Source organism: Physcomitrium patens, chromosome 5 (genome assembly GCF_059467195.1).
Source record: "Physcomitrium patens ecotype Gransden chromosome 5, ASM5946719v1, whole genome shotgun sequence".
In the NCBI taxonomy this organism is placed as follows: domain Eukaryota; kingdom Viridiplantae; phylum Streptophyta; class Bryopsida; order Funariales; family Funariaceae; genus Physcomitrium; species Physcomitrium patens.
Genome location: NC_143414.1, coordinates 6,954,526 through 6,981,608, shown reverse-complemented (window position 1 = coordinate 6,981,608; position 27,083 = coordinate 6,954,526). Strand labels below are relative to the sequence as shown.

General features: G+C 32.2%; 3 protein-coding genes across 3 annotated transcripts; 2 read left to right on the top strand and 1 right to left on the bottom strand.

The window, feature by feature from the left end:
- Nucleotides 1–6,349: 6,349 nt before the first annotated feature.
- On the top strand, nt 6,350–12,267 carry LOC112283021 (protein S-acyltransferase 21). Its single transcript, XM_024521324.2, has 9 exons — nt 6,350–6,735; nt 7,211–7,324; nt 7,665–8,060; nt 8,505–8,573; nt 8,795–8,866; nt 9,144–9,272; nt 9,668–9,748; nt 9,975–10,181; nt 10,625–12,267. Exons 1-9 carry the CDS (start codon nt 6,691–6,693, stop codon nt 11,828–11,830), a joined length of 2,319 nt encoding a protein of 772 aa, XP_024377092.1. The 5' UTR covers nt 6,350–6,690; the 3' UTR covers nt 11,831–12,267.
- Nucleotides 12,268–18,159: 5,892 nt separating this feature from the next.
- Nucleotides 18,160–19,991, bottom strand: LOC112282277 (uncharacterized). The gene is made up of 2 exons (XM_024519705.3): nt 19,612–19,991; nt 18,160–19,437 (listed from the first exon to the last, which is right to left on the bottom strand). The coding sequence occupies exons 1-2, from the start codon at nt 19,844–19,846 to the stop codon at nt 18,524–18,526; spliced, it is 1,149 nt and encodes a 382-aa protein (XP_024375473.1). The 5' UTR covers nt 19,847–19,991; the 3' UTR covers nt 18,160–18,523.
- LOC141045387 (uncharacterized) lies at nt 19,861–22,087 on the top strand. The gene is made up of 2 exons (XM_073534012.2): nt 19,861–20,359; nt 20,548–22,087. The coding sequence occupies exon 1, from the start codon at nt 19,861–19,863 to the stop codon at nt 20,335–20,337; it is 477 nt and encodes a 158-aa protein (XP_073390113.1). The 3' UTR covers nt 20,338–20,359; nt 20,548–22,087.
- The last annotated feature ends 4,996 nt before the right edge of the window (nt 22,088–27,083 follow it).

Here is a 27,083-nt window from a genome sequence, read left to right as displayed (position 1 = left end):
TAAAATGACTCACTTATTGCCTTCAAATTACATATGTTATCTTCAATGCTCTATAACTCCTTGATACAAACTTTAAATACAAAAATTCTTTTACAAAAGATTTAGGTCTTGAATTCACTCTTGCAGTCATATCTCTTGATTTCCAAAAGCTATAGTAAAATTCCTTGTATCCTCAAAAGAGCAATTGTATATCTTAAAAAGATACCTTAACTTTAAATTTCTATAATTTTATCACTTTAGTTCTAAATCCTCTAAAATTTATATACAAATAATATTCTTAATCGTAAATCTTATAATCCTTACTTTCGATTCTTAAATTCTCCTTTTGAAGTCATTGCAATCCTTATCATGGTCACGAATAGCCTCCTAAGAGCCTATTGGGCATGGCTTTTGACCAATATGGATGAAGATCTTCACCCCTTCTTTTCATCCTTCTAAATAAGTTTCTTAGAGATTTGAATCTTCATCTTTGAACTTCAATCTTTTCCTTAAATTTTATATTAAATATCTATATCCTATATAATTTAAACACTATAATCAAAATAGATAAATTTCAAGATAAATTTTCTTACATCAAATCTCTTTAAATTAACTTACTAACCATTCTAATATATATCAATAATTATAAATATATTATATATTTTATTTAATTTTTATATGCTATAAATAATTATAGTATAATATAGTTACATAACTCCTACTTAAAAGTATATATAGAGGCTAGAATAAAGCCGTCTTTTTTCTTGTCAATGCTTTTTTAGTCCTTAGTCTTGTTTCAAGTCTTCTTATCTTTAACAATAGCCATTCTAGTTTAATACTATACCATATTTGAGTGACTTTGTAGTTCTTTTGAATGACACAAGAGTATAATAAGGATTTCTTTCTTTAAACTTTATGCTATTGAGAAGTTGTCATGTCTCTATTCTTTTCTATAAGTTGAAATTGGTCATAGTCCAAATACAAATCACACATTGAATAGATTGCCCCTCTTACAAATGCTTTAGCAAATTCATCTACTATTGATTCAATTATTATATTTTTAATAGTTATTGTATTTACTCATTGCATATTTTGAATAAATCATAGTGATCCATTTTTCATAGTATTGTAAATTATTGACTATAATATGTTGTAAAAAAAGGCTTCAATTTTTTTTATTTATATCTTTTCTTCCAATAATTCTACCAATTTTGATAAATATGCCTTTGGCAATGAAATTGGCCCCAAATTATAAAGTATATGTGGTATAGTGAGAATAACCATAGGCGTTATAATATTTGGATCCACACATCTAATTTCTTAAGATTTAAAGACAAATCATTTATCTCATTTTGTCAACATTTCTTTGAAATAAATAATTTTTTCTTGCAACAAAAAACCATCAAATCTAATCTTCAATTCCTCAAAAGTCTCTTTAATGAACTTATGTCCAATATTCTTTGGATCTCTTAAATTCTTTTTTTTATACTTCTTCTATTTGTTCTATTGAATCTTCTTGCAAAGAACTAAAACTCGTTTTATCTTCTTATTTATTGTCTTACATTTTATTTTCATAATAATTTCTAATATTTGAAAGGATTTAATCATAGAATAAACCTTACTTGAATGAATTGGCACAATCTTATCATCATTTCTTAATTCAATGGATACAATCAATTTCAAAAGATCTTCCAATTAATTTTTTTTTATAAACACTAAAAATCTTTTCATCATTTCTTAATATCTCTAACTCACAAAAAACAATTCATCTTATAATTTTCTTAAAAAAAATTAAATCTTCAACCTTCTTATATATAATACTTTTACTATCAAAAAACTCCAATAAATTTTTTATCAAAGGCATCTACATCTTGCAAGAATACTTCCTCTTTTGTACCTCTATAATCTTATTTTATAGTGGTACTTTTCTAAAATCCCTGAATTTTGTAACAGCTCTTGGCAATAGATCCTCCTTCAACTTATCTTGATTTTATTCATAATTTAGATGTACTGTTAGAAACTATACTACTCTTCTCTCATCTTCACTATGAATTTTCACATAAGTTGAACCATCATTAAATTTTTTTTTTCCATCTGTATTGTAATAATATATGATTATCTCAAAATAAGAGGATAAGGTGTTGTATCTTATATAAAGAATTTTTTTTCTATTGCAACATCACCAATTCAATTTTTTAAATTTAAAAAAATACCATAGAATTTATCTCATATATTATTAGTTACTCGTATCATCTATCTATGCTTAAAATCAATTAGCCACCTCCTTTGCTTATAAAGATTCTTAAATATAAGATTTATTTTTGAACCATAGTCAATCAAAGCAACAACTAGTTCATCCATATCTCCAACCTTCACCAATGCCTTTGTGGCTGCCTAAGCTCAATGCTTTTAAATATAATGACTTAAAATCTTCTTTTTTTTATTAATTTGATTATTAAAATAAATTCTTTTATTATCACTCTTTTTTTCACTTACAAATTTCTTACAATAATTATCAAACTCATCTTCATTATTTTTATATATGTGTACATCAATAGCATGATTCAATCAAATTTCTCCCATTAATTACATCTTTTGTTTAACATTATCAATAATAATATCACAAATTTCTTTTTAGCAATTTTCAAAATCTCCTTGAATATAAATTTAACTTTAACATTGATCACATGTTTTTCAAGCACCTCCTTTAAATCTATTGCTGTCTTAATATCAAAGAGTAGTTTGTATGTTGACAACTTATCTTTATTTGTTATATCTTTTGATTTTTTCTTCAATACTATCAAAGCATCTTCCATTGGTAATTCTTGTGAAGCCATCTCACAAGCCTTGTCTCTTCAACTTTGTCTCTTGAAAGTACTTTCTTCTCTTGTGTCTTTAGAATCTTGCTTCATCTTTTCTTCCATCAAAGTCTCATATTGGCTCCTGATAATATGTGTATATATTAAAAGAATTTCTATAGGATCCTTCAATCTTATAAATCTACAAATTATAGTAACAATCTTCAATAATGCTTCTTGTCACATCTTTTCTTTTTGAATTTTAAAAATCACAAAAGATCAAAGTCTATGTAGTTAAATATTTTCAATAAAATCCTATTTGATATCATCATCTACCATAATACTGTAACTTGTAGGTTCTATTATTGCAATCCTATGTGTAGCCAAATAATCTTTAATCAATGTTTTATACCTTCTTTATTAAAATTGATTTGAAGTAAATCACCAATATCTTTTAATGCAACTTTTCTATCTTTCCAAAAAATAATACCTTCTTACATCATCTCATTGAATTCACCACAATCTTTTTAAAAATAAGAAACATTCTTACATCAAATACATCTTTGCATATATACTTCTTGAGAAGTAGCCCTTCAATAGTCTACAAAAGTCTTCTTATCAAGCTTTGCAAATTTGATTTGAAGATCTTGCATCCCAAGTATTATGACCTCAAGTTCCATATTTTTTTTCTTAGATGTAGTCATTGGAGGTTGGACAATAGGTATTGTTGATGGTGAAGTAAGAACTTAAATTTTAGGTACTTATACAATTTTTTGAATATCAACCCTATTTTTATTTTTTTTTTTTTTTTTGCAAGTAATCTTATAGTATTTATAACTTCTTTCTATTTTGTTATCAATCCTTCATTCTATTCCTTATCCTTAAGAAGAACTTTCAATTCTTTTTGCTATTCTCTATTAACTATTTAAAGAAACGATTCAATCTTATTAGGTTCCAATGTTAACTTCTCCACTTTTGATAATCAAGAATATTATCTCTCAAACTCCTTTCATAATTCTATAACTTGCAAATTTTTATTAAGCCATTCAATCCATTTCAAGAAAGATTTTTTAATAATTCAATTAGTATCTTATAAGAAATACTTATTCTTTAATGTATGTAAAACAATCTCCCATAAACTTTTAAATTACTCCAATATTGATCTTATATATTGTCTTATCTCTGATACCATCGCAAGCTCGAATTGAATCATCTCTTTCTTAAAAAAATCTCAAATATTTAAAAATATCCCTCCCATCAAACTGATCAATCTTGTTATCTACTACTAGAAATGCTTTGGTTGCCAAAGCCTTCTTGCAATCATTAACCTATTACTGTTACATAAATAATAAGAATGCATAAAATATATTTGTAATATTTAGATCTAAGTATACATCTTATCCTCTAGTAGAAAATCTATCTAAATCTCTACTTAAAGATTCATTTGAAGCTCCACCAAAAGCTCCATCTATAAATCCACTCAAAGTTCTAATCAAAGATCCAAATTCCACCTTCTTATCTTCCTTCTCCATCAAATCTAAATAAGAATGAACAAAATCCAATATCTTCTACTTCAAACTTTCATGTCAAGTTCACCACTTATGTCATATTACATATCTTTTTGTTTGAAAATACAATGAGTACATAACTATGAAAGGTGAAGTCATATATTGCAATTATTTAAGAAAAAAAATTATGAAAAAAATAAAAAAGAACTGCAAAGGTGTCCCTTGGCTGCCAACTTGAAGGTTGATGATGAAATTCAAGTAATAATTTCTCTATCTCCAATTGTTAACTTTAAATCCAAATTGACATGTAGCTTGATATGTTAATCTACTAAAACCATGCCAAATTTCTTTTTATTCTAATGAGTAGATCTTTAAATATTGCAAAAATCCTACTCAACTTTAAAGTATCAATTTTTGATAATTCCTTGCACTAATAACTAAATATCTTCCAATCACATTATTATAATAATATGAAAGTTCACACACAATTAGCACATCCATTCAACTATGCATTGACAAAATTTGAACTATAGATGTTATATGCATTTCACAAACCAGTCGATAGTGCTAGCTCTAATTTTATTACATAAATCCAAAGTCACCAATACAAACCGTGATTTTATACAACAATTGCAAAATCATCTCAAAACCTATGAATACAAGCTTTACAACTTTAGAACAAGCTTGAAGCCAATTTTTTGATTCAACTCTTTGATCTCCAAAATCTCCTCTATTTTGTCCTAAGTGGCCATTTTAGTGGTTGGAGGTTTGATTTTGACCTTGATCTATAAATGGTTGTGCCTTAGGTATCAATCTAATCTTTTGTAGGGATTTTTTAGCATGATTCTATCCTTAACTTTATTTTAGAATTGACTACACTAAATATTTACCTAATCTATTTTATTTTTATTAATTTATGGCCTTTCTAAGATATTAGAAGAATTTTTTATAATCTAAAAGATAAATTTGCTAACCAACCTTTAATCTATTAGCTAATGAAATAAATAAAAAAAATAAACTAAGTGGCTTTTGTAAAAGCCTTGTTTAAATGTCTAAAATTATTATTGAACCAAGATGATAGAATACAAATCATAATATCATTTCTGTTCACATTTTTACCATATAGTCATATTATAACATAAAACTACCTTCCATAGATATCAATTTAAGATTTATCCAAGTAATTTTTGCTCATTGCTATTCTTTACTTCTACCTAAAGATTTTTATAATACTATTTTTGCTAATCTATTTTTTTTTTGCCTTAGTTATAGCACTAGAAATTAAATAGAAACTCTTTTTACAAAAATACAACATTAGCACTTATTAATTTTACTACCTCCTTAACTATAATCCATGGTTCTAAAATAATTTATTAATATATCTTAAAATAAGCTTTTCTATAACATAATACTTTCCTCTCTCTTTTCACCCCATACCCATGTTACAACACAATACCAATTGTAACACACATGAAGGACAATTGAAAAGGAATCACGGACAATTTTAGAGAGAGGAGGAGAGAGATGTTGAACAGCAGAAAAGTGTTAGAAAATGTACCAACTCCTCCACAGGTCCTCAATTGGCCAAATATTTGCTTCATTACCCTAGTGGGGACCAACAGCCATCTATTCGACGTGAGTAGATGAAACAGTCATTTAGTCTCGCATGGTGGTAGAGGGACAGTAGAAAGACAGCCAACAAGACAGGAGTTGAGGTTCCAGAGCGCTTCTGATTCAGGAGTTCCAGTTCTCGTAAGCATCGCTGAAGCGGTGAGTTAAGGCAGAAGCTGGTCAGTTCGGGAGAGAGAGTGCGAGAGATTGATTAGCTGATTTTGTCGAAAGAGACGTTAAGTGGATATGAATTGAAGAGGATTAGGATTGCTGTACTGAAGATTGGAGTAGAGAGATTGGCGGCGATGTAAAAAAACGAGGAGTGAAAAGTGAAGGGAGTTTGTCAGAGTGGTAGTTGAGCCGTATATTATGTTGTTAAGAGCAGTATGTACCGATCAACGGTCCCGAGAAGAGGTTGCAGAGTATGTTTGCGTGTTGTGTGGCAAGTAGGTCGGAGGCAGAGCGCGAAGAAGGCGATGGAAGAATCCTGCGATTGGACTTGTTTTAGGAGTTTCCGTCTAGACCGCGATGAAAACGTCAGGTTGCACTCGATGTTATCAGACCGGCCCGTTTCCACACTCGGGATTGCGATGATGGAGATTCAGGAATTAGTTGAACAATTTTCTAGGTGCATTTGATAGCGATAGCAGGAACCGCCGTAAGTGGTAATTTTCGGGAGAAAGAGATCATTGCGGAAGAAGCATGTGTGTCTCATAATGTGTGAGGTTCTCTGTGAATGATTATGGTATTTGGACCGCGTGCATGCACAGCACGCGCTTCCCTTGTTTGTAGTCATGGTGCGACGCCATGGCTGGCAGCTTCCTGCTCACACCCTTCAGGTATGTTTGCGTTACTCGGCGCACTGCTGTATCACAATCGTGCGCCTTGGTGAACAAGTTTCATAAATGTACTTAGGTTCTGTGAACTCTCGTCTGCTGTTGCTGCTGCTATCTCTCCTCGGGGTAGTATTTCCTTCAAAATTCGAGATCAGTGAACCTAGTGGTGCCGAACCTGCAGTTTTAGTGCGATTACGAGTAGTACATTACGTTCATTAGAGCAAAATGACCCCATTCTTAGAAATGAAAGGGAATTGTATTACTGAAAGTAAAAATTACTGTTTGGTTTGAGGGCTCTTTGCGCCAGTAATGCTGAACTCGCGACAGCGATATTTCAAACCATTTTAGGATAACAATCAAGTGATAAAGCTCGCATCATTGTCAATGGCCAAGCAAAGAAGTTCTCTATTACTTGTCAATCAAAACGCAAGGAAGGCCCCCATACGTATTAACCATTGTAATAATTTCTGTTTCTCAGGTGGCGGCAATCACAGTCTTCTTCCTTCTTGCCATCGCCTACTATATATTTTTGGCCCCATTCCTATGGTTTAATGGTTCAGTAATCGCTGCTTATGCAGTATACTCTCCCGTGGTAGGATTTTCACCATCTCCTCCTGAGTGCACTCAAGGTGTTGCAATTAGTTGTAGTCCCAGAGTAAGCTCATTTTGCAGTTACTTTGCTACATAATCCTTGGATATGGTGGTTTAGAATCGCTTCCTTTGTTCCCTTTGTTTTGACTATAAGGTAATTGACTCGAGAGAACTTATGTAGTTAATAATTGGCTCGATTAGGTATATTTCTGCCAAATTTTGGCGATTATATTATTTAGGTCATTAGTGTAACAAAATCTGATAACATAAATTATCATCTGATCACTTTCTTAGGCGTTTAGCTCACGTAAGACTCATCTTGGCCATGTTTTTTTCCGTAGGCTTTTGCAGTATTTGTATTGTACATTCGATGCACAGCAATCGACCCAGCTGATTCTGGCGTGAATAAGAACCAACAACACAGAAATCATCTTTTAAATGACACTTCGGAGTCTTCAGTAGGGGTAGTGCCAGGACCTTCGGGTATTGGTTCGTCCCTCCGCCCATCTAACCCTCCGTCTGTGGCCTTATCCGTGAAAGAAAATGAGCACAAGGAGGTCATTTTGGAAGAAGGAGAAGTCGAAAGTCACAGTCTTCCAAGGGACTGCAGCTATGCCGACCTGCTTGGTCTGGTATTTGGTTGGATTTTTGCCCCTGATGACTGTTGTAGTTCTTCCGACCTTCAACAGCTTGCTGTGGAAAACGAGATACTGTTTTGCATGCTCTGTAACACGGAGGTAAGTTTTGTTTTTTGAAACGTGATACCACTGCATGTTTATGGAATTAATTGCATGGATGTGTTAACTCAAAAGGTGCAATACAAACTGGATTTGGCCAGATTTTGGATCGCAGTTAAGCTGCAAATATTCGTGAATTTGTAAAATCATTTGACATATACAAGAGACTACAGGCTTTATTTAGAGGCGTTTGGACTACTATGATATGATGCAACTATTCAATGTCGAGACGGACATTTTTTGTTAAATATACGATAGTAAACAGCTCAAGACTTGTGTCCTAGTTGCAGAAGTTGACGATCCTCGAAATCCCATTCTGGTAAAGGGGAAAGATTAAGCTAGACTCTTAAACCCCATACATAGGAATCAGCACATTTGGTACTGAGTGTTGACTGATCTGTATCAGGCTGGTGTTTGATAATAGTGAAGAAATGGTTTTGACAGGTTCGCAAGTTTAGCAAACATTGTCGAAGCTGCGATAAGTGCGTGGATGGTTTCGATCATCATTGTCGAGTATGTTCTAGCCCTCGTGCACGCGTTTCTAGAATGTGAAAACTTTGGCCCTTCTAAAGGCGCATTGAGATTCCTTGTTGTACAGATTGGTCTTAATGAACAACTGGTAGATAGCATTGAAACCCGACTGCATTCTTATCAATTGACTATAGACTTGTTTGATTTCTTCTAACTTTCTATTCTAGATGGGAATTCAGCTTTTGTTATATTTGAGTGTGCAGTGGTTGAATAACTGCATCGGGAAAAAGAATTACAAGACGTTTGTGGCACTGATGTCCTTGAGTCTGATGCTGGTAAGAATTTATATTTTCACATGTACTTGAGTCTAATCCTGACGTTGAATCTTTTCAATGTCGTTTATTGGACCTACACTGGTGACACCTTGCACCTTGAAGGCCTCGTTTAGAAGTTACATGGGTATTTTTTTAACCTGCTTATGGCATGCTCGGCTATGAAAGGATTTAATGTACTTCATAATTCCAAGTGGATCATTTTGACGCAGATTGTGGCTTACAACAAACATCGTTTTACTCCAAAGCAGAGGTTTAAAATCTTTGTTGCATTGTGCAGCTTATTGTGCAGGGGGTAGTTGGAACAGCAGTGTTTGTGCGCTGCTTTGTGGATAGGCGAAGTATTGGGGAAGAAATCACTGAAAAACTTGGGAATGGATTTACAAGAGCCCCGTTTGCAGCTGTTGTGGTATGATTATATTCAAGCTGAGCCTTACTGTTCGTACTTATTTTGGAGTCAACCAGGAGAGTTAGCCAAGTCAATTTTGGTCTTTGTGAAGTATGCATGTTAACAACAAAGGAGTTACAAATGAATCTAGTCATGGTGGTTATATAAGTACCAATGTCTGCACCACTTGAACTGTACCTTTAATCTTTATGGTCTGTAGAAGCAATGCATTTGATATGTCACATATCTGTGTAGAAATCTGTAATCCGGATTATTTTTCTGCCAATTGTTCACTATCGAGTCTCCAAAACTTCTGCACTGTTGTGAATTTTAGTTCATGATGAATTTTGAATGCTCTTTGAAAAGACTTCGTCATATTTAAGAAGCTTCGGGCACGCTCATGGTATTGGATGTAGGCTGTCTGCACAGCAGTGGCCTGGTTGGCGTGTGTTCCCTTGGGCGAACTCTTTTTTTTTCATCTCATCCTCATTCAGAAGGTGAGTTATGTTGCTTCTTCATTTTTATAATCCTAGTTTGCACATCTCGGAGTTCGGCTACGAGTAAAATAGTTATACATGATTTTTTCATGAGTAATGCTATCTATTTTCCAGTGTTGTTTATTGAATCGAAAATGAGGCAGCATACTCAATGTAGTGGTGATCTTTCTCTGTCGTCAATAAGGTAATGAATGGAGGCAACAGATCTGATTTAATTTTGTATTAGGGCATTACCACATATGAATATGTGGTCGCTATGCGGGCACAACCGGGAGGGCCACCAGTTGACGATGAGGTAACGTCATCTACCACCAGCTCAACAATTCCTGATATGAGCAGATCAAGCTCAGTTGGACTTCACTTATCAAGCTCATTAGGACTTCAACAGCACGTGGGTTGGTGTACGCCACCACGCATATTTGTAGAGCATCAGGTAAATGGTTTATGAAAAGCTTGTAGTCTTGGCGGTTTTGACATGTCTCTGTTGCTTGAAACATTAGGGCTGTGGTATTAGAATTGTAGATCGATTGTCGATTGTCTTGAGCAAGTTGTAGATTAGAATTAGGCAATATGGCATGAAGCGAATAATAACTACCTCGGTGGTTTATACCCTTCGATACGCTGTGATCCGATGCTTCAGAATCGGTTATGACTTCTAGGTTGAATTTCTTTTCGTTAGCTGATGCCAATTCTGTATTTGCCAGACTAAGTTACTTTTATGGATCAAATCAATTGCTCTTGCACTTTCAAAGGCATTCTACTCCAGTAGAGCAGTTGGGAGGGGTTGTAACGTGAACTGGAAAAGATGGTCACTAGAAGTTCAAAGACTCTTTTCTAAATAGAATCATGGTATCACTAAGTATTTATTTTTTACAGGATGAAGCAATTCCACATCCAGCATCTGGCGTACCATCTGCAACTGTGCACCCTGAACAACAGACCAATCCGCGAAATAGCAAGCCTGGAAATGTTAGGATCAGTGCTTGGAGACTTGCAAAGTTGAATAAAGCGGAAGCTGTACAAGCGGCAGAAAATGCTCGAAAAGTTTCGTCTGTTTTACGACGTGTGGCGCATTCTGAGTTGAATCCGTCGACGGAGTCGGATGGAAGCCGCGGCAGTAATAGCAGTAGATATAGTATGATCAGCACTGAATCTAGTATACCAGTTGCGCCTCAGAGAAGATGTGAAGATAGAAAAAGTTCCTTGTCCTTGTCTCCATACAAGTCGGAACTTCCACGGATACGTACGGGAAGGGAGCCAGACGTACTCGCCTTGTGGGAGAAGAGTTTGGGAGTCGATTCGAGAAACGCAGGCAACCAGGCTAGAACTGATATGGCGTCTACGGGACTTGATTCATCATCCAAATCCTCTTTTACTGCCAGGCACCCTGTCAATGCTGCCTCCAAGTTGCCGGCAGTCTTCCATCCGGCTGATCCTTCTGGTAGTAGGACTAACAATGTCGCAGTCTCCAACCTTACTAGGCCTGTTGGATCCACTCTCAGTGATGGTTATGATGCTTCTGCCGGAGAGACCACAGATGATATGAGACGACCAGGGAAGGGGAGAATGATCTTCAATAGGAGTACCAAGCACTCCCCCGCTGGTTCCAAAATGGGAACTAATTTTGGTGATAGACGGGCCAGTTGGTTTAGAGAAGACAGTGCTGCAGCGAGGACTATCCAGTTCAAGGGTCGAGGAATAAGCACTTCAGTGCTGTCTGTTCATCAAAGCAGAAGAGCTCCATGGTCCTCACCGTCATCCGCATCGGATGCAGATCTTGCACATCCAGAGGGTGGGCCATCTTCTTCACCGAATCCATCTCTGTCTTTGCAACCTTCTCAAAGATATGCAAGTAATTCGCGACTGAGAAGCAATCCGCAGACAAATGTTTCCACGTCTATCTTTTTCAGCAGCCCGCTTATGCCCATTGGGGAGTCGAGAAGACAGCAGCAGGCAAATAATCCACCCAATTCAACTTCGAGGTCAGGGATACCAGACTACCCGAGGGCTGGACGCAGCTCCAGATCAAATCCTCAAGTGACTATTTTACCTCAGACCTCCGATTCTAATGAAAGGCGCTAATCGCCCTCCCACCTATATAGTTCTCATTATTTCCTCAAGTTCACGGTTATTGTTGGTGTATTTGTGCTGGAGATGGTATGTTCATGAAAGTTTATGACCAACATTAAACGCTGCCATGTTTTTTTTAGCAGTGTAGATGTTGCATTCTTTTGCCATCTCGACTCCTCCACAGATGGAAAAGATGCTAAATTTAGCAGGTTCATTTATGCATTGAAAGCTGCAACCTTTATGGTTGGCATCTTGATGCAATCAACAGGTTGTCCAGTCAAATCCTATTGTTCGGTATCCTGCTGCAGTATGAGCCGATTTAATGGAAACCTCACAGAATTATCCTTGTAGTTGCTTTATGTAATTTATGCACACGTAATTAAGAACATTGAGATCCGTTGTAATGAAACTATTTTACTTTTAATAGTGCAATTGCAATGTTCCAAGTTTTTAACAATCTTCAGTATTCATGATATTCTCAATACTATATGACATGAAATCAACTAGAAAACAAGTAGGATTTGACACCCTTCATTTTAAAGTAACTGAAACTGTATATCTTTGTTGTTTTCTATTTGTAGGAATTTTTGTGTCGATCTAAAAATCCACACAATTAGCATAATACTCACAATTTTTAACCCAACGTTTTAGGTGTATTTCTAATTTAAGGTTGCATTATTTTTAAAATTTAGTGGTGCAAAATCAATGTTCATGATAATAACAATATACCTGATTCTTTACAATTGTTACATTCAATTGAATGACTATTATATTGCCTTCTAATGCCAATTACTTATCCTAATGTATTATTTCTTTGTATATTGAATCTTAATTATATTTCTAATTGTCAAACAACATAAAAATAAATTAGCACTTCTAATATTCTTAATAATTTTTTTTCTACTAATCTTATTAGGTAGAACGCCTTCTAACAACAATAAATGTGCTTGTTAAGTTTTTCCAAAGATTTTATCAAGACATGATAACTCATATAACTTATGAGGACAATATTTACAAAAGCACTTAATTTAAATTCAACTATCCTAAAACAACAAAATATTGTTACTTTTATTAAAGCAATATGACAAGTTAATTTTGAAATAATTAATATTAATACCAAAGAAGAAATATATATATATATATATATATATATTTATGACACAATCTAATATTTAAAATATATTACTATATAAATATAAAAATAGTTTAGCTAATAATTTGATTTTTTTATTATATGTCTTTAATAGATATAAAAGATCTTTTTAAATGAGGAAGATTATAGCATAGACAATATTATTTAACGATTATCTTATATTTCTAATCAATAAGTTTTAGCTTAAAATATAAAAATATCTTTCTTGATTATTTTTTTAAATTAACATATCAACTTTTATTTAAATTTATTAGAAACTATCTCTGAAATTTTTTGTGATTATATTATTTTAACAAAATACATGCTTATATATAATGTTTCTCCCATTAATTAATATTATCCATTGCAAAAAAATAAAAAAATAAAAAAATAAATTATTAGATGTTATTAATTATCAAAACTAGTACATTAAAGAAAGGATGGAGATCATTCTTTAAATGCCCTACAGTCTAAGTTGGTAGCTTCCAATGTAGTGGCCACTTGATCTATGTTAATCACCTCTATTAATTAATAAAAACCTATAAAAATTAATTAGTCATTAGAGAACAAAGTTTATTAATTATTCATTATAGAATAGAGTTGGTTTATTTAAATTTTTGATTAATTATTGGAAGTTAGCAGTTTTTGGAGGATTAAATAGCAATAAGAACATTGTATATGAAAAAACAACATAATGTTTAACATTTAGTGTTGTTTATAATTCTAGTACTATATAATATTCTAACATACATGTTTGTACTTTTGATACCACATAATATATTATTGACAATACTTCTACAAATGTTTTTAAGCAACATAACTTTATAGTTATATTACTTAATTAGGAATTAAATCAAGCATTAATAAATTATAAAATTTTCTTATTAAATTGTATTTAAAATTTTTACATCTCAAACTTTTCAGCTGAGAAAAATTTAAATCAACATTAAAGTCAGCTGAGCCTTTTCAGCTGAGAAAAATCAACTTTCAGAAAATTTATTGATAATTAAAAAATACTATTTATTTTCTTACAACTCGTTACAAAGATCTTTACCAAAATAAAACTAATTTCAAAAAGTCTTAATCATAACGATTCTTGTATGTTTTGAAAAATCTATAATCAATATACTTAGTGAATTTTGAATTAATTAAACATTTGGATGTTATTTTTGTCATAATTGATATAATAAGATATCTCTTATCTATATATATATATATATATATATGTGTGTGTGTGTATATACATACCTGTATACACATAAATTCATACTCATATTTGCAATTTTTTCCACATGTACATGACTTTGAAGAATAACAATTAAATTTGCTACTCTGGTAGCATGCTCATATTACATTATAGCATATTGTTTGGGCGCCTCTTTACAATTATATGTTATTAAAGTCAAATACTTATGATTGATTTTTTGTCTTCTTATAATATGTTTTGAATTGTTTTGAAGGTATTCGTATCTGAAAGGGTCTTCTTGTATCTGTAGGATTAACTTTTGAGCTGTGGATTTTGTGTGAGAAACAGTTTCAGGAGATTTTCAAATGAAATAAACTCCACTACATTAATTAACCTTTTTCAAACAAGAAACAAGTAAATTCAGAAGTAAAATTTCTCCTAAATTAATACTTACTTTGATTAAATTAATTAAAAAAAAACCCATCATTTTGATTCTACAAAATAATTATAATAAATGCAATTTAAAGCTTTCATGCTTTAAATTGTATCGTCAAAATCATTACATGTGTACATATATACTTTAAAATAGATCTTTAACTTAAATGTAATATATTAATAAAATTTATAACATAAGTCTTTTTTCATTTGTTCTAAAACTATATTAATGTAACCAGATATAACCATTTTAATGTATTTCAAATCACAAAAAGAATATAAATTTGATTAAAAAAAATTCTTTTATTCATTTATTTATTCTTTCTTAGTTTCAATATTATTGAAAACTATTATAAAATTTATAACTTTTAAAGATCGTATATAAGAATATTTTTCTAGTTTTTTTCTTTTCGAAAATTATATTTAACATAATTCATTTAACAAGATACTTATACTTAGATAAATAAATAACTCCTAAGAAAAAATCTTAAAATATTAATCAGCTCTATCAAAAAAATTATTATATTTTTCAGCTTTTGAAAAAAATATAAATATGAATATATTTTTAGATAATATTTATAGATGTAAAACGAAAATGCAATAATATATTTCAAATAATATATATATATATATAATTTTCTTAAGTAAGTTAATTAAATAAATTAAAAATAAAGTAAATATTTTAGTTCTTTAGTATTTTTAAAGTTTTAGTTATCTGTGATTATTCAATATATATATATATATATATATATATATATTTTTATATTTAGATATTTTAAAAAAAATAAATGTATTATTATTTTGTATTTATTCCATTAAAAACTTGTTACATAAATTAATGATATAAACTATTAGAAAAAAAAAATTATTAGATTTTTTTTTTAGAATATTTTATAAATAAAAAATGAAAAATACTTGTTAAAAGTTCTTAAATAAAATTTTGTATGAAATCATCTTACTACATGTTGATTTTAAAATAATATATTACATTTTATTAAGATAATAGAAATTAGAAAATTTATTAAAATTCTAAGCTTTTTGAAGCATTTAGATTTATCTTAATTTACAATGAATATCATGTAAAAAAACTTAGATTATTATTATTATTATTACTATTTTTATATGATTCTAAAATCTTAAAACTTTTAATCTACTTAAGAATCTTTATTTTTTCTGTATAAGTTGAATTCTTTTAGTTATTGTTGTATAAAAAAGTTATTATTGAGGACATAAATCTATAAAGACTAGTCAAAAGATACTTCATTTATACAAAAAGAAGATAGAAATAAATACACAGATATATATATATATATATATATATATATATATCTAAAATTTTAAAATTAAATGACTATCTCTATGTATAAAAATTGACAAAAAATAAACCAAGACTTGAGTATAAGTGGCGTATTTAGGAGATTAATAATATTCTTAGTCTTGTCTTTGTATATACTTATTAATAGAAATTTTACTATGTAATTTTTATTGAGATTAAAATACTTGTAGACTAAGGTCCAAGTTGTGGAATATTTCTATAGCTATCTTTTAGATTTAAAGCATAGTTAAAAATAATAATTTAATAACAACAAGAAATATCCAAAGATACTTATGAATCTGATTTGCATCTATAAAACTTTCACAATTTTTCTTGAAAATAAGTTATCTACCTAATATATTTTTATTTATTTATATTCGTTTATTTTTGCTCTAAATACATTTATTTTTTAAAATAGTAATTATATCTACTATAATAACAATAAGAAAGGTTACTTCAAAAATATACATACATATATATCTTATCAAAATAAAAAATAAATAAATCTAAAATTTATATATCTTAATCTAATTTTTAAATTTTTTTTGAAATATGATAGATTTTAATAAAAATCTTTATAGCATAGAATTTAATGTACTCAACAATTAAATTTTCTTTAAAGATAGATATTGTATATAATAACATTCTATATGTATCATTTAAGAGTTTTCATGAAATTCTAAAGAAAATCAAATAATTGGATATTCTTCTTACTTAAATAAAAACCTTCTTTATAGTTCAAAGGGTCTATCAATCACATATATCTAAAAAATACTTTAAAGTTTGTGATAAATATTATATGGTTGATCTAAGATATTTTTCAACTTGTAGTGCAACTAAGAATTTTACTACTTTTTATAAAATTAGTTTTTCGAAGGAAATATAATTTTATAGATATTTAGATTATTTAAATATATAGCAATATATTTAAGAGATATTTTTTAAAAAACTACCATAGATTTTTATTTTTATTTATTTATTTTTTTTCTTCTTGTTGTTGGAGATTGATTCTTGAATGTACTTAGATATGCAATGTAGATATACAACTTCATCTACAAGTTTTCTAAATCTAAAAAACTACCATAAAAATAATATACAACTTAAATACTTAGTTCACAAGCCTAGTGGTATTTAAGAAGCTTCCTTAAAAAATACTTAAAGTAAGTATTTTAAATGTAATTTTTATACAGCAATTTTTTCTATGGAATAGTATTCTGCAGACTTTTGAATCAAAAGATGGCCTACAAATTCCTACAACAATATTAAAAAATAATTTCTAAATATATTTCAAAGAATTTTACAATAGATAATATATAATCATCTTTGAAGTATTTAAAGACCATCTATTTTTAAAATTTTATATTTAAATACTTCAAAAATATTCTTATCGTTAAATCATGTTTAAAATATTTAATATAAAAATAAATTATAATTAGTTGTAAATATAGTTTAAATATAATAAATTTGTAAGAAAAGATATGAAAATCAAAGAATCACCAAATATGATAGTGGTGTTAATTTTGTGAGACTAAACCAGAAGTAATATCTATAATAATTGGATTATGAAATCTTAAAAGTAGATTAGTAAACTCTTTGCATAATCTTAGATAAATTTAAAATTTATAACTAAAAATTATCCAAATTTTTGAAAAGCATTATTCAGCCTTGAAAAGATAATCTCAAAATATTATTCAAAAGGTTTATAGAATCTAAAATTTTCTATAAAGCCTCAAAATAACCATTAGATTGTAAGAAAGTTTGAAAAAAAATCTCCACTATGCAACAAAGGATTGATTTTAAAAATAAAAACTAAAAACTAAAAATAAAAATCGATCTTTTTCAAAACTTTAAAATGTTTGTAACTTTATTTCACTCTTCTTTGTTTACATGAAATATATGCCCCATGAAGATGAAAAGAATCACCCTTGGGTCGAATTAGACATGGAGGCTAACTGTATAATAATGGTTTAGGGAAAGGGTCTTTCTAGTGCTATCATCTGAAATAGACCGCAGTTCGGTGAAAAAAGAGGTTTTTTTTTTTTTTTCTAAGGTCCTGATGATTTTAGTGCCTTCGTTTTAGATCATGTAATTATGGGTTTCATGCATTGCTCGTTGTGATAATTCATAGATACAATGCTGTCGTTACATGGAACAAACACCTCAAAATTTAATTTTGTTTTGTTTTGTTTTGGATTGTTTTTTCCCACCAGTCATATAGCACTTCGTCGATAAAGTGACTGAAAAAACATCCCGTGTCAGTATTCAAACAGTACTTTTTAGGGTTCAGAATTGCAGTACTTTATTATGTTGATCAAAATAAAATAAAAGTAAGAATAAAAAGCTGCAAGAAATCCTGAAAACATTGTCGGAATCACTGTTATGATCTTGTGGTTAAGTATATTACCCAGCTTTAGAAACAAAACAAGAAGCTGAAGAGCGCTGATCGCCATGGATTTTCTATTTCAACGAGTACACTCACAGGTATGTGAGTGTCACCGATAAATGCCTCTATATATGTATGTATATCCGAGAATATACATTGAGTACTGCAGTCTCTACAAGATTTCGTAAGCGAGCAACGCAATCGATGTCGGAGCACAGATGAGCTTACGAGGCTTACGAATCTTGAAACCCCTTTCATGGCGAACTCTCCTTCGGCTGCGCTGATGCTGCTTTTGCAGTGGTGTCAACATTGCCTCTCTGGTAATATGGAGGAGGATCATATTGCTTTGGAGGTGCTTCGTAATTGTCATGATCAGGTGGAGGAGGAGATTTGTAGCCGTCATGTGGTGGTAGAGGTGCATGATGGACGTAGGGGACATAGGGAGGTGCATCGTAATGGGGACGAGGAGGAGGATGGGAGGAAGAAGATTCATGAGGGGAAGGAGTGTTGTGATGCTCACTGTGATATGTAGGTGGAGACTTTTCGTAATTGGGTACTGAGTGGTGGGGAGGGGTTTTGTAATGGTGGCTTCCACTCTTCGATGAGCAATCCTTGTCACGAGCTTTATGATCAGTACGCTCGCCGGAAGACCCCTGTCGACCCTCGTGTTCAGATCTACGATGAATGTCTTTATGGGACTCATGATCACCACGATTCTCGTGGTGGTTAGGAGACTCATAGTGAGCAGGGGAAGGATATGTATAGTAATTGTTTTCAGGAGGAGCGTACCACAAGCCTGACACAGCAGGGAGGGAAGAGCCACTGGAGTACTTGTCATCTGTGTTGCTCTGCAGATTCTCCCGTGATACCGCACGAGTGGCTTTTACCTTAGATTGTTGGAATGCGAATGGCCCTGCCGTCAAAATCACCATGTCCTTGGACTTCTCTTTAAGAACGAGATCTGTTCCGGTCAAGCCTCCACCCCTGTTCGTAGGTACAGTACAAGTGGTGTTCAAGCTTGATTTGAGTTTCGCCTTACATCCATTGCTACCCAGCGCCTCGAAATCATAGTCCTGAAGTGTTATGCTGAAAGCGCCCCATGCAGTGGTCCTACCAACCTCTGTTTCTCTTACTCCCCGATTGTTGCACTCCACTTCCACCTCGGCATCTGCACCAGTTTTCTGATTTAGTTGGATTTTTCAACAGCTTCAAAACAGATTTTCCAGCATTACAGCCTTTAAGAAGTTATCCTGATGTACTTACACATGAACATAAAAATCTGGTTCATTTAATCCATTGTAAGGACGTAACCTTTAATCAAACATTTGGAAATAGGTCTTACCTTTCAGGAGCTGATGCTGGGATGTCGCTTCACAATATACCACGCCCTGGACCAGTACCTTGGACAATTTCTTCTTTTCACCACCACCCTCCGACCCACTCATGCTTCCAAAAGATGTTGCAGCATCAGATACTGTAATGCATGAGCTGACGCACCAGACGGTGGCTATAACAGCTAGCAGCTGATGATATTTCGGGCACCTACGCCCCCCCAGCCACAGCTGCTGGTTCTCCATATTCGGTTTCTGATATGGTATTGACAATCACAGTTCCAACTAAGCGAGGAGCAACTGATGAGCTCACAGCAAACAAGACGGTGATTACATTGGTGACAACGATTGCAAGAAAGCTAGACACGACTGGTTCGGAAATTGAATGCTCCTCTGATCCGCTTTATACTATCAAAATTAGAGTGTACCTCAGCTGGATAATTACGACATGCGCTAACCATGACGTCCCTAACGACCACAGGACAAATCATAACCACTTCATGCAGAACTTGACGATCTTACCGGTATTCCACGAAACTGATGGATATCCCCACTTGGAATTCGGTAACTGCAACTGGAATACGGAATCTGTAGCAAGTCACTTGGTTTGGATTAATTCAAGGCAGTTGACATTCTGTATCCACTGGGAAAACATCAAGGAGCTATCCAGCAGTATGCTTCTTACTCGAGACGTTGGGGTCGTAGTCGTTATGCATCGTGAACCACAGATGCAGTAATGTGCAATCAGAGACCCAACTGGTGAGTTTCAACTACATGGTGCCAGTTCTTATTACGGTGAGAGATGAATGCATGGACTTGAATGCACTGATATAAAAGCGTTAATGAAAATCAAGGTAATCATGCTACTGAACACATTTCTCGAACACTTTCAGACGTTAAGCGATTATCAGGAGTAAAATAAATTTCACTCTCTGGAAGTGCTGCAGATTTCAGAAAGTTTGTCTCTTTTGAAATGTTCGCTCATCCTGGCAAAAACATTAAGTGGGCATTCGAGGGTGTGTTCGGAAATACCTGGCCATGTCCGTGGCGGTACCTCAATTGCAAGTCAGCACAGGAATGATTAATGGTTGACAATGCTCATAATGCAACACCCTGTGAATTGTTTGTACGCGGAAACAAACCTTCAGCAGAATATCTTTCACAGCACATGGATCCACCAACTGCACTGCAAGATGAAGTCTAGAGTCAACTAAACTATGTCTACTGCCCAGTCCAGCAATCGTTGGAAGAGTTGCTACAATATGCTGTAATCTCTAGTTCAGCTCCTACGTCGGTTGCAGTTAGGTCAGAACAGACCATCCTTGAATCCCGTCCTTCTTAACCACCGGGTTTAATGAACTTGCCACAGACAAAGAGTGGCATGGTGTAGTATTATCTCCATCAATTGGCAACACAAATACTCGCTTCCTAATGCTCTGAAATTTTCCAATTTCGACAATTTCCTCTCAACCTACATCAGCATTTAATTCGATTACGTACAGTTTTCACACCTCTTTCACGGCGCTCTGAGGGGCTACTTTATCCTAAATGCAAGAGATAGGTTAATTCGAATCTAGGACGTGTTTCTGAGATTTACACGAAACAGTCCTCTCGTACGCACGTATTATGTCATCGTTGAAGAAGCTACCATTTGTTACTCCACCATGGTACTCCAAAGTTTACTGTTGCCTATGGCACCTTGGACTAATCTACCACAAGATGGTGGTGCCGCATTCATTCATGCGGTAAATTTAGCTTATATCTCATCATCAGGGGTTAGGTTTAGGCTGTTCAGGATGTATGATAAGGTTCGGTCTCTGCGAGCTGGTGATGCGCCTTGTTGACTTAAGGTGAACTGAAAATTGCAGCTCCGATTCTGCTTTCGCCGCGCAGGTCGGGTAGGTTTCCTGTACGCATGAGTCACTAGTCTTCGATCTATCTTACATTCCCCAAGCATTAGCACTGTGGCCTGCAGAATAGATATTCTCTTCCAAATAACTGTTGATGATTGTTTCTCGAATTGGTGCGATAAACAAATCGGTCAAGGAGACAACGTTTCATATCTCACATCATCGTTTTTATGCGAAGGCAATTCCCATTAATGCGAGCAGCCACCATCTTGTGGTTCAGTATTGCCACATTGTTTTCATTGGCTTCAGGAATTGATGTCGTAAACTTGTGCGCGACTTCTATGGCGATAGCGATCACGTCACAAAGTTCCAATAGAGGCCTTGTTTTAATCGAAATAGTTAGCTACATATGGTAGGTTAGGCTATTAATGACTAAGTGCACTGACGACATCCGATCATAGTCGTTCTTGTCTACGAAGTTTTATATCAGAGTAGTCTGTATCTCCGCCAAAGAAAGGGGAGAGAAACAATCCTCTTATTTAAATATCCATGCTATCTTATTTAAATGGCCATGGACACCTTCGACAAACAACAAAAGCGTCGGAGATTTATCAACTGTACCTTCCATTTGATCTCATAGCTTAGCATCTACACGCTATTTTCATTGTTTATTTGAACTCAAGTACACGCTCTTGATTACATTCACCATGATGTTCTGCACAGTCTTTCACCAGGATACAGCCCCAATCCTAGAGTGCGAAACCCCCTCTCGAACACTTCCACAACAATCTCCGCGTTTCTTACAATTTCTTCTCACTGATAATGAAAAGAAAAGCCACCTGCGGAGGTTCGCAGATTCTGCGACGCATGACCCTTCAGTATCTATCTCGTTGTGCGTGGAGTTGTTCCACAGACTTCAACATGTGACACGTTGTGCTCAGGGAAAGAGCATTATCAGAAAAAAAAAAAAAAAAAAAAAAAAAAAAACAAACAAAAAAACAAACAAACAAACAGGTCAAACTTGAGAAAGTCTCTCTGCTAAACACACACTCGCATCAACGAACCAAGGCAATTGATGTTCTGGTTACATGCGAGCTTCAGTGTCACCAAGGAACCGATTTCATGTAGAAATCGAGAACAGCAACAGAAGGTAACAAAAACTGAGTGCGTGCCTTGAGAATAGAGTTTGCTGCCTGATAACCCGTAACGCAACTCCGCTGCAATGCAAAAGAGTGTTCAGCAGCAGCAAGAGCAACAAGTAGTAGAAGATCCTCTGATTGCTTCCATCCTCTGCGTGTCTCTCTCTCTCTCTCTCTCGCTCATCGATTGTGTCGCATGGATTGCAGAGCCACCATAGTCGACGACCTCCATTACCTCCACAAACGGTCTTAATTCATACTCGGAATGCAAAGACGATAGAACTTTAGGTGATTTGAAACTGTGATGGTAGCAAGAAATGAGATATCATCAAAATACGTTGTGTTTATCGAACTAGAGGGAGTTCGAACTTAACTTGAAGAAAAAAATAAAAAAAATAAAAAAATTTAAAAAGATTTTTTTATATTATATTTTTAAAGAATTTAATAATAAGTGTATGTGTGTGTGTGTGTTTTTATTTTATTTTATTTTATTTTATTTTTTGGTGTTTGAGATAGATCTTTCAATTTAAAAGTCTTCACAAAAAAATATATATGCAAAATATACTTATTTATATATATAGAAGTAACAAAAAAACTTAATAATTTTAAGTTGATTGATTTACATACAAAAGATGAAGTAAGAGCCCTTTGAGCACTTTATATTTAAAGAACAATGTGAAAGGTTTTAACTATTAAATATTTTTATTGGTTGAAATCAAATAATAATAAACAAATGAAGTGAAACAAATAAATTTGTATTCAACATAGTTCAAGGAATGTGAATTGGTATAAGTATAAGAGTCTTGAAAGATGTTAAACAATAAACTTGAGAAACCTACCTATAATAAATAACTAATAGTTGAAAATAAAGTGACATTTATTAGCTAGTAGTAGTAACTATTCCAAGACCCTCCTTTGATATAAAATAGCTTATAGGATCAAAAGATCCTATTTTCAAAGACAAACAAAAAGAGGAAAACTAGCCTTCAATATGAAAGTGCTCAATAATCACCTATCTTAGTAAAAGAAAATCATAGAAAAAATAATAGATGAGAAGACAAGATGCTATATTATATGAGTTATGAGGATAGGTTTTGATTGAGTTATAGAGACATGGTATGAGGCTCTTAATAATTATCAGCATGTGCTCAAAAGATATACATAAGTTTTGTGTATTATCACTATTATTTGCAGAGAAGAACTTAAATGAAGATAAGTACAAGGATGCTACAAAAAATGAGCCTCCAGAATTATAAGAAATACATGAGCGAAGGGTTATGAGCACATTTCTTGACGTAATACCATAAGAGATAATAAGAGCTCAAATTTTGGTCTAAGTTACTTATAAGTATAAGCATGGACATGAGAATCAAAAGAATGTTGCTACTTAAGCTAGTATGCAAAGCTTGATAAGACTAGATATTCAATTATAAAGATTGGAGTCAAGGAATTCATGCATATTATAAAAAGAACTACTTCAAAGCAACAATGGCTTGTAGTAGAAATTGAAACCTAGTAGACTAGAATTTCAAAGGTTAAATAGATGAATATTTGTTTCATTGCAGTTAAAAAAATTTTAAAAGTGGATTTAGAGATGGTACTTGAATTAGCATGTTGGCTTTAATTGTTTTGCTCCCACGACATTCTTAAAATTGTACATATTATATAATGTATAAAATTTCTTAAATAAGCTCTTTTTAGGGATTTAATAATTTTTTTTGTAATTTCATTAATCGATGGTATATAATATAAGGTAATATTTTTATTCTCAATCATGTCTTTATTAAAGTGAAAGTGTGTAGAAATATAATTTTTTTTGAAGATTAATGTTAAGATTAGCTCTCATTATCATATTAGCTTCATTGTTGCATTTAATTGATAGTAGCTTTGCAATCTTTAGTTTTAAGTCTTACACCAGTTTTTCAAATCAAGTTGATTCATAGGCAATAGTTAATAAATCCATGTACTTTTCTTAGAAAGAAGAGAGAGCTATAATGGATTATTTTTTAGATAGTTAGATAATTGGAGCAATTTTAAAGCAAAATACAGAGTCAATTGTAATTTTCTTTCTTCCAAATTGCTCATCCAATTGATGTCAATATAATCCAAAATTTATAAGTCATTTGTTTGGAATAAAAAATATCAAATTTCTTTATTCCAACCACATATTAAAGAGTTTGTTTACTTTTTTGGAAGTAAGGAATTTGTAGATATTGTATATATTTGCTAATAACTTTGACATCAAAAGAGGTATTGATCTTGATGTAGGATAAATGAATATTTTTACCTACTACCTTATGGTAGAAAGTTGGTTCATCTTAAGGTGCATTTATATCAAGTCTTAGTTTCAATCTTACTACCATTGGTCTAAATATTGACAAATAGTCAATTAGTTTAAGAATTTTGAGGGTCTAAATTACATATGTTCTTTTTTTGAGGAAAATATCTTTCAATATGTATATACATTTAGCCTTCATTAATAACATCATATTTCTTTTGCCCAATTTCAACATGATAAAATGAAACTCCAATTGATGATTGAACTAAGCTATCAATTTGAGGCAATTCTAGATGAATAAGAAGTTATCAACATATATTGCTAAAAGTAGGATCTGGTTGTTATAACATACAACATAAAAGTTGTAGTCTCCATTTCTTTTTATAAAATCTTATTTGCAAAGAAATGAATCAATTTTCTTGTATTAGGCTTTAAGATCCTAACATTAGTCATATAATGCTTTCTACATATAACAAACTAAGTATTCACTATTTGGTAAGTCAAATCTTTTAGGTAAAGTGATGAAGTTTTTTTTTTTTTTTTTCTAAATCACCATGAAGAAACATAGTTTATATATCTATGTAGTATAATTTCTACTTGCGATGAGATACTATCGAAGATAAGAATCTTAAAGAAAAAAAATCCTCAATACACTCTTGTGTCACTAATGAAAACTATAAAATCAGTCAAAGATGATATAATATTAAACTAGAATGGCTATTGCCAAAAATAAAAAGACTAAAAATTCTTGAAATAAGACTAAAGACTAGAAAGGCATTGACAAGAGTGAAGAAGTCTTCACTCTTGCCTCCATATATATTCTTAATTAAGATCTATGTGGCAAAGTCCTCTAGAACCTCCAAAACATGTTGACTTTAGAAGACATGTAGCTTAATTTGTAAAGCAAGTTTTTTATATGTGTTCTACATAATTAGCTTGTTCCATAAGCTACCAATACATGGTTAATTTATTGACCAAGTTTCTAACCTACCAATCAACTACAAACACATGTAAAGTCAAAGCAGCATCTATAAAGCTTCTAAAAAGCTTTTCTAGAAGGTCTTATAAAACTAATCTCTTTTTATCTTTTTTTACCTATTCCTACTTAATTATATAAGTATTTATTAGAGTATCTATATATATCCATGATATTATCCTATCTTCTAGGGATGAATTCTATGAGGAGCGGTTTTTATATATTGAGCAAATCTAAGATGCGATGAATTATATTTGCTACATACTTTGATCTTAGTTCTTTTTAAAGATGGATGATAGGTCCTCTCAATCATTGATAGTATCTCATACGAAGGCAAGAAGACTACCTTATTATTTGGTCATTGTTGATGCCATCGTAACTTCCTTCAAATAAAATATTTGAAAAACCATCAAGAGTTGTTCCTACTTCTAATAAAATCACCAAACATCAAGACTCTCTTTCAAGGTCGTGATACCAAACACATTGTATCTTCCCATCTATTCAAAAAAAGACATGTCATTCATGAGGATCTTCATCTTGATTTTATCGTCTTGAAGATTGTGATAATTAAAATGTCTTATTTGGTAAGTCTTTGATCTTGTCTCTTTTATAGCAAAGATTTGTTGTTCTTCATCTTGGATGTCGATGAAAAGCTTCAATTCTCTTTACTAAATTTCTAAGATTCTTTGTTGTCTCCCATTTGTATTTATTAATATCGTATCCATACCAATGAACAAGATATTTTAACCTATTTTGGCACTACTTTGAATCTAAAACTTCTTCCATCTTTAATTCTTGATTATTATCCACTTCTATAGGAGGAAGTGGCATTTGTCTTCTTCTCAAGATATTCATTGTCTTATATGGCTCAAGAAGAGATGCGTAAAATATGAGGTGGATCTTTATCGACTCTTGTAGATATAATTGAGAAGCAACAAGATTAACTTGTTTACTTGTAGGAAAATGTCCAAGCCTACAATAGTCGAACTTGTAATAAAGACAAGTAGTATAACAGGGTATAAAAAAGATAATTATATAGATGGTTAGAACCATAGAAGTTTTTAGAATTGGAATTAGGTTAGTGGACTAAGTAGGGCTTACCATAGAATATTCTAGAAGAATTTAGAGTGATTATCTAAGTAGGACCTACCATGGAACCTTCTTGAAAAGGCTTAAGGTGGTTATTTAGGTAGAATCCACCACCTAAGAATATTCTAGAAAGTCTAAGACAATAAGATAA